General features: G+C 39.3%; 1 protein-coding gene across 1 annotated transcript; it reads left to right on the plus strand.

Moving 5' to 3' along the window:
* The first annotated feature begins 408 nt into the window (after positions 1-408).
* Positions 409-1,371, plus strand: LOC110544821 (olfactory receptor 10A5). Its single transcript, XM_021630647.2, has one exon. The coding sequence runs from the start codon at positions 412-414 to the stop codon at positions 1,369-1,371; it is 960 nt and encodes a 319-aa protein (XP_021486322.2). The 5' UTR covers positions 409-411.
* Positions 1,372-11,780: the final 10,409 nt, after the last annotated feature.

Below are 11,780 nucleotides of genomic sequence, written 5' to 3' on the forward strand. Positions count from 1 at the left end.
TAGTTAGCCTATCTACTATTACAATTCTATCTCCAGAGATTTGATAAACTCTTATTTTTGCTATTTTTTAAAATTATGAACATTGGAATATTTCTCAAATAACTGGGTGTGTTCAGGACCATCACATCTCCAAAATGTACCCTTCAATGTCCCTTCTACAGGCTCAGGGATCCGCCTATGCCTGCCCTTTCTACGTGTTAATGTACAAATTGGAAACAAACAAACAAACAAACAACTTCAGAAGCTCACTCAGGCATGTCTCAGATTAAGCACTAAGAATTTTTCCTCTTCCAAAGGATCATGGCTTTGATTCTTTCCCTGAAACTAATCAGTAATCTGGAGGGGAAAATCTAGGATCTGATTTGCATGCTTTAGAAACTGTTTTCATGAGCACACTGGAAATTTATGCTCATGCCCATGGCTGCAGGAAACTGGACAAGGGTAACTGAGTTTATCCTCACAAGCTTCTCTTCCCTGCCTTCTGAAATACAGGCCTTACTCTTCCTGGCATTTCTAGTCATCTATCTGGTTACTTTCCTGGGAAACAGCCTCATCATTATGGTGACTTTGGCTGACCCCATACTGCAAACTCCAATGTACTTCTTCCTCAGAAACTTGTCCTTCATGGAACTTGGCTTCAACCTGGTCATTGTGCCCAAAATGTTGGGAACCCTGATTGCCCAGGACACAAGCATCTCCTTCTTTGGCTGTGCTACTCAGATGTACTTCTTTTTCTTCTTTGGAGTGGCCGAATGCTTCCTCCTGGCCACCATGGCATATGACCGCTATGTAGCCATCTGCAGTCCTTTGCATTACCCCGTCATCATGAACCAAGAAATGCGTGCCAAACTGGCTGCTGCCTCCTGGTTCCCAGGATTCCCTGTAGCCACTGTGCAGACCACATGGCTCTTCAGTTTTCCATTCTGTGCCACCAACAAGATCAACCACTTCTTCTGTGACAGTCCACCTGTGCTGAGGCTGGTCTGTGCAGACACAGCACGGTTTGAGGTCTATGCCATTGTTGGGACCATTCTGGTCGTCATGATACCCTGCCTGCTGATCCTATGTTCCTACACTCGCATTGCTGCTTCCATCCTCAAGATCCCATCAGCTAAAGGAAAGCGCAAAGCCTTCTCCACCTGCTCCTCACATCTCCTCGTTGTCTCTCTTTTCTATGTGTCTTTAAGCCTCACTTACTTTAGGCCTAAATCAAACAATTCCCCTGAAAGCAAGAAATTGTTATCCTTGTCCTACACGGTTGTGACTCCTCTGTTGAACCCCATCATCTATAGCCTGAGAAATAATGAGGTGAAGAATGCTCTGAGTAGGACCTTCCACAAGGTCCTGGCCCTCAGAAACTTTATCCTATAGATAAAGGTAATCCTATAGATTAATATTTATTGAAGGGAGAGCACATATCTGTGGCATAACCACCACTTACTGATCTGACTGTGACGGATTCCAGTTGACCATATGGCCTTTGGAAATCTCAGTAGAATGAGGGAAAAAAAACCAAAAAACATAGTTTAGACCTATTATTGCCATCTATACAGAATTTCTTTTTTAAGATATATTTTATTTTTGTTAATTACAGTTTATTTTGAATCCCAACTGTAGTTCCCTCTCTTTTGCCTGCCAATTTTAAATTCACAAAAGTGCATCCTCATTTTTCTCATTTAGTTTCTATTCATAGTCATAAAGTTAACTCTGAAGTCACCTAGACTTTGAAGCAAATAAGGACAAAAGTAACCCAGAGAAGCAAAGTGAGGTGAATTGTAAATACTGAGTATTGAGAGGAGGTGGGGATCTCCTGAGTTTAAAAGGGATGGCCTGGTGATTAAAATGCCACCTCAGAAGTGTTAGTACTGTGCATATTGACCTTTGCAGGCTTGCATTCCTGTACTCCAAGCACTCCATGCTTCTATGATGCCCATGCTTTTTGCCGTCCCAGTGAACACATACTTGCCTTCTAACCACTCCATCTTGGCAAGGCAGATGAAATTTGGAACTATTTGTGTTTGATCCAGCAATTGCCATGCACAAAATACCAGAGACTATATGCTTCAGGATGAAGTTCTCATCTTCAAATTTCTCTCCATGTGTGGACTTGCTCATGGTGCTATTATGGTATGTGAAGTTACCACACCGACACATGACTCTTGGAACAATTATGTGAAAAGCAAAACCTTTGTAACCAAGTCCTTCCTTTGCAGTGCTCAGAGTATGAACATTTTCTCCTGGAACTTTGTTTGCAAACATCTCAACAGAGATGCAGCCCAGGGACTCAACATCAACCACAATTTCAAAGAATACTGGGGTTGATCAAAGCTGATAGCAACTGGCTACAGCAGACAACAACATCTTTTGAAGATGCCTTTATGTTCCTTTACTTACTGATTCTGTTGGCATTTCAACAGTTCAGTGACAAGGATTTCAAGATTATTTTACCCCTGTGTAACACACCTTGAACACTGTAAAATGGCTACTAACACGTGGTCATATGCAGAAAAAGAAGGAAAAAACTAATCCTGAACATGGTCATTTCTCTCTTTGTGTAATTCTGACTCTCCGATTATCAAAAATGTAAAAGTCAGAGCCACCATGTGGTTGCTGCAAATTTAACTCAGGACCTGTGGAAGAACACCCAGTGCTCTTAACCTCTGAGCCATCTCTCCAGCCCCAGAGAGATGCTGTGCATGATAGAACCCATTCATTGGCACTTCAGGTGGCCATTGGGAATATCAGATGTATAGTGGTGAATGTCTATACTCCTAGAATTTGGGAGCTGGAGACAAGGGAACCAGGTGTTCAAGACAAACATTGTTATATACCTTGGAGGTTGGAACCAGTCTTATTTGTAGGAAATCCCATAGAAAATTAAGTAAACAAGCAAGTAAACAATAGCATTGTGAGTCAGAAACTATGTGCAATGGTGGCCCTCACTCTAACCTTCACAACAATAAAATTTGTATGTCATTTACGCTTTTTCTTTTCAGTAGCTCAGCAATTATTGAATTGTGTCTGAATATAATGTCATACTTTGAATTTTCATTATTAAATTTCACGTCCTTTGTTCTTCAACAGAATTTGTGTGTATGGGGGGGTTCTTCTCATGCTTAGGTTACTATGTGGACAAAGATATATGTGGGGTCCATGTTCGTACATAAGTGAAGCTTAATAAAATAGATGAACTAAGCAAATGGAAAAGAAATGTAAAAGTCCTGATTCCTCCCCTAGCATCAATCTCCTGCATGCCATGGTTCACTATTCATGCCCTTGAGACAATGAACTAGGATGCAGCACAGAGCAGTAGCTCCATAACCCTCAGGAACACGCCTACACAACTCCACTGGCCATTTCCTTCCTACTGAGTTCTTCCCAGAAAGAATGTCCTGAGAGTCTGTGAACACCCTGACTCACATGTTGGTCCTTACACTTTGTTGAAGTTGTATCATAGGTGTCAGTTATGATGTTACTTTCATCAAAGATTAGCTGATACTAACAGATCTTCTTTAATACTAGGATTCCTTTTATGACATCATGGCACTTTAACACATAGATGTGTCAGCTTTTATTTAATAAATTACTGTTACAAATCATGTTATCAAGATCACCTTTTTGCATATGTCCTTTTACATTCATAATGGTCTCTCTGACAGATGTAAACCTAGAAACTGAATTTCTGAGGCAAAAGATAAATACAAGTATAATGATGCATAATGGAAAATTCAAATCTTTTAAACTTCCACCAAAATTTTTAATAAGCTGTGTCCTTGGGACCACATCAATAGTATTTATTATGAAAAAATAAATATTAATTAATTTTTATGGAAAATAAAGTCAATGAATTTATAATTTAAATAAAATAAAGCTAGAAGAATGAAGAAAAATAGATGAGTATGAGAGCAAAAAGGCGATCATTTCATTTGAACTTCTGAATAACTTGAATTTCAGTTAATTAATGCAGGTCAGTATCTTGTTATTACATTTTTTCCTTGAATGTCTGTCACCATTATTTTGCCAAATTCATCCAATCTGTCAAGGACCTGCTATGATTTCTTGCACAATGTATATTACTTTTTGTGTGCTTACATGCTAAATATATCAATAATTTCAATTTTATAAGTAGTTGTGGGTATTTTTTTTTACAAATTTGTCTTCTCTTGAAGTACCTATAGCTCTTTGAAAATTAAAACTTCACAGATGTTTCTGTTTAGGTATATCAAAAGCCATACATTCCACATAACTCCACTATAAGACACTAGAAGGATATGAATAGAGTTAGAGTCAGATAAAGGCATAGAACTTCAAATCCAGAATATTGCCATAAATAACAGTTGGTACTTGGATACACAACACAGACCAGCTACATAGGCAGATGAGTAAAGCTGAGCATTGCAACCATAGGTGTTAACATGCACAACAACAAGTAGAATGAAACTTCCAGTGACATTTCTCTAGAACATTGGGTGCTGAGGCAGATGGATGTGACGGTGTAATGAAACATCCTACAGCTGACCATGGAAGACCATGCCACATGCCAGAAAACAAAATAAAGCAATCAAGAGTTGGACCATAGCTATGGATGGGGTCTTCCGTATAGGCACTATTTTAAAGGTTTGTAAATAGAATATCCATGAAGAGCCATAATGTAGGAGTGAGGTGAAAATTACCTCAATGTTGAATATATCATTTCTTCCTTTGTATTCTCCTTGCCTAAGAAAACATTTAATTCATTAAAAGTGTGTTGTGTTTTGTGTTGGGAGAGGAGCATTCACCTGTGCATGCAGGTGGATGCATTTTCAGGTGAGAAGAAGTCACTGAGTATCTTCCTCTATCACTGTCTTCCTTGTTTCTTTGAGACAGAACCTCTCTTTGAAGCAGAAGCACCATTTGGATAGGCTGGCTGGCTAGCAATCTCCTGAGATCTGTCTGACTTTGGTACCCAGTCCTGAAGTTAAAGCACAGGACATGTGTAAAAAGCCATCTTACTTTTTACTAGTGTGTGTGGGATTTGAACTCAGATTCTTATATTTAAGCAGTGAATGAGCCACCTTTCCTGTCCCTGATTTTTGTAGTATGCAAGTTGATAAATGAATGGGGTAGTCCAGCTTCTTAAGATGATGCGGATTTGAAATGATATGAGAATGAATTAATTCAAAATCATTTTTGAAGTAGAATGTGTGGGAAGTGATGGTAGATGGCATGTAGGTAATGTGGTAGTCAAAAGATGAAGGGTGATTCTGGAGATAGGTCGGTCCTGCAGCAGAGCTTCCGCATCCTGAGGGGATGGAGAAGACACACGTGCAATGTAAAAGGAGTGGTTCTTGAGTGTCTCCCTTCTTCTTCTGCCCACTAAAAATATCTGACCTCCAAACCAACCCAGAGATAATCACCACACATCACTGTCTCATAATCAGTTCTGGAGTCAGAAAGTCAAGACAAATTCATTACTGAAGGAATAATTGAGTGGAGCCAAAACAGAAGAGAGGAGACAAAGTGAAGCAAAGCTTCTATTTCATGTAAAATCCTGGCATCAGCCTGATCCTACAGGGTACACGGAAGCAGAAGCTTTGTGATTACCTTGGATCAAAATAAAGGAAATGGATTTTTGTGTTCGCTTCCTTTCTCGAAGAGAGAGAGAGGGAGGGGAGCATTCTTCCAGGAGTCTCAGTCTCTGAGAAGTTAGTTCTTAGGATCCAAGGAAATTCTTCTAAAGGTACCAGAAAAATCTGAAAGTACAGTTTATACCAACTTTAAGTGTGTGGTGCATTTTCATATTATAAATATGTTTATCACCTTGATTTTTTAATTAAATCTTCTCTTCTAGAAGTTGAGGAATGATTCACAGAGTCTATAAAATTGACACAGAGAATGAATTAAGAGCTGGAGGATGGGGTAGAATGCTGTAAAATGCTATCTTCCGGACATAGCCTGGCTTTTGCACTAGTGATCTCATAGCGGATGATTACCTGGACAGAACCTGTACAAGATCAAGGCCACTAAAATTCCAGCATGGGTGGAAAATTCAGTCCCTACCCCTTAATGAGGATGTACTGGCAGCTGACAGTACATTTCCAATTATATAATATATATATGTATGTATAATATAATAATGTGTGTATAATATAATATATGTAATATATAATATATGTATAATATATATGTTATATATATATATATATATAATTGGAAAAGGAACATGTTGTGGAGCATATGGGGAGAATTCTCCAGATCAGAGAAAGATTGGCCCAAGAGGATCAAAGGAAAAGTATACATATTTTACTCTTTACAATCATCCCTTCAAGAATCCCCATCACCTCTGTCTTTCAGTTAAGGGGGAGGAGGGGAAGCTTTTAACCAGAACACACACACACACACACACACACACACACACACACACACACAAATGAAAACTTTAAAAATGATCAGAGACTTTGAATCCAGAATAGCTGGGTGAGGTGACTTCTCCAAGTTCAATGATACCAACCAACATGAGTTTTCTCTGCCTACCTCTTCAGACTGATCTTCCAACAGAAAGCATTTCCCAACAGCAACCCAACACATAACACATAACAGCCTAACACATAAGGAGTATTTTCATTATGTGATCAACTTTTTATGACATTTATTTACACAATGGATTCAGAACCACATAAAGCCTTCCATAGAGGGGTGATAGTGCTGTTTCCTGAAGTCTCACTTAGATACAGTGCCCTTTGAAATGGATGTGACCAAGACAATACACAGACTCTAGACAGCTTCTTTTTTTTTTGTATTTTCCAAATTTGTTTATTTGCAGAATTTTCTTTCAGCTGTATGCTTGCTAGAACACAAGTCCTTTTTATATTATAAAACTGATAATTTATTTATTTTTTCACTTTTTTCTTTATTTTTTATTAATTACACTTTATTCACATTATATCCCCCCATAAACCCCACCCTCCTCCCCTCTCGATCCCCCTTCTGCATGCATGCCCCTTCCCAAGTCCACTGATAGGGGAGGTCCTCCTCTCCTTCTTAAAGGCGTCTTCCTTGCCCATCCACATACGTGTCTTCAGCTGACTCACAAGGACATGCTACATTTTCTCATCATTCCCTCGTATTCATAGTTTATGTCTAGAGAACAGAAGAAGGCCAGTGTTGTTTTTGTTGCTGTATCATTTTCTCCTGGTTACACGTTATTCAGAGTTGTGATTTCATATTTTTTAAGATTTTTTTCTGTTTGCTTTCCCTTCTAAACTTCATATCCCATTAACTGGAGGTCATTAGTCCTGAATGTCTAGCACCTGTCATGTGATAAGCATCTGAAAAAATGACATTCAAAGTGAATCTTAGGCATTTCTTCTTTGGTTATGAGGACCTGTGTTATTATTGGTCCTCTTGAAAATCCTAGAATGAAATTGGTGTTGAGGAAAAGGATGAGAGGTAGAGTGACAGAGAACAGTAGGAAAGCCATTATGCTTTTCCCATTATCATTGTTTACAGGTACCATGTTTGATACCAAGAAACAATAATAAACAGGTCATATATGGTTAGTGCTTCCAGTGAGAAATTTATGATTGAATGTATCAATCCAAAGCATCCTGACCAAAGTTCAGACATCCATTTAAGCTTTGGACTAAGTTCTTACTACTCAGTAGCTTTTATCTGAAAGCACTTCACTTCTTAAAAATTTTTATTGCAAAAGTTGTTTATACACTGTATTCTGATCATATTCTTTCTCCTCAGCCAACTCCTCCCGGAACCTCCACACCTCCACACCTCCCTACTCATTCCATGTTCCCTCTCTCTCTCTCTAAAAAAAAATCAAAACAGACAAAGAAAAAGAAAATCAGTAAAATGAAAAAATACCTAAATGAAACAAAAATTGCACAAAAAGTAATGTGTTTTGTGGTGGCCAGCTACTCCTGGGCATGGGGTCTGGATTGTGGTTTATATACAGCGAGACCTCGCTGAAGGAAATTGATTTTCCCTCTCCTGGTAGGCATGGATTGCTTATAACTTCTTAGTCAGAGTGGAAAATGGATCTCACCTTACTTCATCAGCTTCCATTATTGCTCCGGAAGGGTTAGGATTTTGCGATTCTTGATCATATCTTCCCTTCATCTCCTGGGAGGTTAGTAACCTCTCTGAGTGCTTATGCCACTAATCTTCTCTTGGGTCAGACAATGAGTAAAAGAGTCAAGTCCCCAGACCTGGAGACTTCTCTTCCATCAAGGTTAAAACCACCCAGAAAAGAATCAGAAGTGAGGAAATGAGAAGGACACTGGCACAGCCTCTAATTTCTCTAGCCTATAAACCTGGAAGGGGAGGCAGACCACTGGGTTTTAACCTTTTCTATGGCAGCTTCACAACTACTGGAAAGGTTGGAGCTGAAATAAAAACCTACATTCAATTTTAGGAACATAGGCTCTTCATGGAGTTTTGTGGTTGTTTTTTTTTTTTTGTTTGTTTTGTTTTGTTTTGTTTTTTTAATTGGAAGAGTTGCCCAAAGTGCATATCCATTGAGAAGTACATCTTTGGCATCACCCGAGGAAGAGGAAGCATTGAGGGAGATCATTTGGCTATGATAAACAGCAGGGAATGAAATAGTCTTGAGACGCAGGCATGAATCCTCTAGAGTGGCAGACTTCGGCCCAGTGCTGAGTATCTCTGGAGTGATAAACACTGCACAGCTCAGAGACTGTTTACAAGGACTGGTCCTGTCAGTGCAAAGGTTTACCTGCGGTGGCTGGCACAGCCCTGAAACCAGCCTCTTGGAGAACTTGGCAATGGCACAACCCAGAGTCCCCCCGCAAATGGGATGGTGAAAAATCCAGCCAAAAGTGTCTCTAGAGGGACTCAGAACAACCTAGGGCTTACTTGGAATCGCTGGCACAGTCAAAGCCACAATTTAGGGCTCTCCTGGAGTCAGTCATTCCCAGATAACCTGAGGCTGCTCCATAGTGACTGTCACAGAGGAAAGCTTTTCCAAAATTTACATTGACAGATGTCACTCACAAGAGGTGAGTAAAGGGTGAGGGATTGTGGCATAGACTTGCGACCTTTATTTTTGCTGTTGTCCTTTTTTTATTAAAAATAGAAACCTTTCTCACATGATATATACTAATTACCGTTCCCTCTCCCTCTACCCACTCAATTTCTCCTCATCTTCCCTCCCATCAGGATCCACACATCTTTCTGTCTCGCATTAGAAAACAAGCAGACTTCTAAGGAATAATAGTATAATGTAATAAGATAAAACAACAACTAACATCAAAATAGGACAAAACGAATGGAAGGAAAAAAGGACAAGAAAGGGCATGCAAAACAGATATAGACATAGAGAAAATGAGGTTGAAGATTTTGTTTGCTTTGTTTTGTTTTCTTTTGAGTCAAGGTTTCTCTGTGTAAATCTGGATGTCCTGGAACTCCCTTTGTGGACCAGGCTGGCCTTGAACTCAGGGAGATCTGCCTGCTTCTGTCACCCCAGTGCTGGGATCAAAGGTGTGTATCACCATGCCTGGCTGAGATTGAGGATTTTAAAATAAATATCAATCAGCAAAAACATTAAATATTCCCTTCTTCTTTCCCATCCTTTCACTGCCTGACTCTTTTTTAATTTTATTTTTTTTATTTACTTTACATCCCAAGGATGTCCTCTCCCTTCTCTTCTCCCAGTCTTCCTCAATAACTCCTGCCCCCCAATATCAACCTTCCCCAGAACATCAAGTCACATCAGGACTGACCACATCTTCATCTCCTGAGGCCAGGCAAGGCAGCCCTGCCAGGCCCCATGCACATATGTAGCCTATGAGCAGCTTGGTCTTCATAGGGGGCAACTGGCCAGTGGAGGGCGGCGGGGGCTATCTCTAACATGCACTGACTCTTGAACCTGCACAGGACTTGAGTTATCTTCTTTTGGGGAAAGCATTTCTTTTTTAATTAATTGATTTACTTATAAATTACAGTTTATTCACTTGGTATTCCAGTTGTAGCTCCCATCTTCATCCCCTCCCAATCCACCCTCCCTGCCTTACCTCCTCTCATGTCCCTTCCCAAATCCACTGATAGGAGAGGTCTTCCTCCCCTTCCCTCTGATCCTAGCCTATCAGATCTCATCAGGATTGGCCGCATTGTCTTCCTCTGTGGCCTGATATGACTGCACTCCTCCCCTGGGGGAGGTGATCAGAGAGCCAGCCACTGAGTTCATGTCAGAGGGAATCAAAGCAGATGCTGAGACTCAGCCAAACTTTGGCAGAGTGCAGGGAATATCTGAATAGTATTCCATTGTGTAAATGTACCACAATTTCTGTATCCATTCCTCCGTTGAGGGACATCTGGGTTGTTTTCAGATTCTGGCTATTAAAAAAGATCCAGCTATACCACTACTAGGCATTTATCTGAAATATGCTCAAGTATACCACAAAGACATTTGCTCAACCATGTTCCCAGAGGCATTTTTAACACTCTACACCCAAAGGCCTTGCTCACTGACAACTTTATTCTGCAGCATTGCTCTTACTAAACACCCAGATAACACATATTCTGCTAGCAAAATGTGCTAGTAATATGTCTAATTATGGAGAAGGCAGTTTTTCTGAGAGCAGAAATTGTCACTCGTCATCAATTATGACTTTTGATGACTACCACATACAACATGATTGGTATTTATTGAAAAATTATCCTGTCTTAGAAATTTGAATAGTTGGCGCTAAAGAGAGTTTGAACAATGGTTTATATAGATTTATTTCTTATCCTAGAAAGCAGAGATACCATCAGTTGTCATAATCATCATGGCAAACTTTTCCTGAGTGTATATAATGCATAAGACAACATGCTACACATTATAATTTCATTCCTTCGTTTAAGATTATCATCAAGATTTAAGGATCTCAATTTGGAAACTGTGTTATTAATGAAACCTTCTATTTCTTTCTCTTAGAAAGTATTTCTTACTATTGACATCTGGATGTGTTATGTGGATTTTATTAACATGTAATGTATGACCAACAAACACCTTGAGAGCCAAGCACAAGTTAACCAAGGAGAGATGATATAAAGGCTTACACAACACATCAGGATTTTCCCATGAATCTCATGTTATCTCAACTCTGTTCTCTTTGATTATATGCAGCTTCCTTGAGAGTTCTTCCTCCCTTAGATGCACATATGTCCAATTCTGTGTTATAAGTCCTAATGACTACAGAAATGAGGCTTCCTGCAATAACATTAAATCTTTAATATTATTAAATTAAGAGTCATGATATTAGATCCTTTTTAGAATTATTACTCAGGAATCATTTCCATTTAATTGCTATGTCTGTTTCTTACATTTTTTTTTCTTTTCTGCCTTTTTGTTACATGAAATGTTCCAAGTCAAACTTCATCATCTTCCATTGAGCATCCAGAGCCCTCTCTTAAAAAACAGTTTGCCTGTCTTTCTTAGCACTCCTGGCTAAGAGTGCTAGGGTAGGAAAGTAAGTGGAGCTGGACCTTCAGCCACTCTCCACAGAACACAGAAAAGCATGGGGAGATTTACAAATACATATAACGCATCTCAGTTTAATTTGGGAAGAAAGCAGGATTTTTCAAAACAGCTGTGAACTCAACAGTCGAAATTATTTCATGCATTCTGGAAAGGACAGATGCATTACATTCAACAGTCATAAATATAAATAATGTATGGAGCCAAATGAAGTTCTTTATTTGGAGTACAATATAACCATATAAAATAACATGTGGAAGCCTTTCCAGCCTTCCTGAATCTTGAATGCCCATTGAAATCATGCAAAAGA

This window comes from Meriones unguiculatus, chromosome 14 (genome assembly GCF_030254825.1).
Source record: "Meriones unguiculatus strain TT.TT164.6M chromosome 14, Bangor_MerUng_6.1, whole genome shotgun sequence".
Classification (NCBI taxonomy): Eukaryota; Metazoa; Chordata; class Mammalia; order Rodentia; family Muridae; genus Meriones; species Meriones unguiculatus.

Excerpts from the sequence above, each read along its gene's own strand:
- LOC110544821 (XM_021630647.2), top strand. The coding sequence starts at position 412 with ATGCCCATGGCTGCAGGAAACTGGACAAGGGTAACTGAGTTTATCCTC.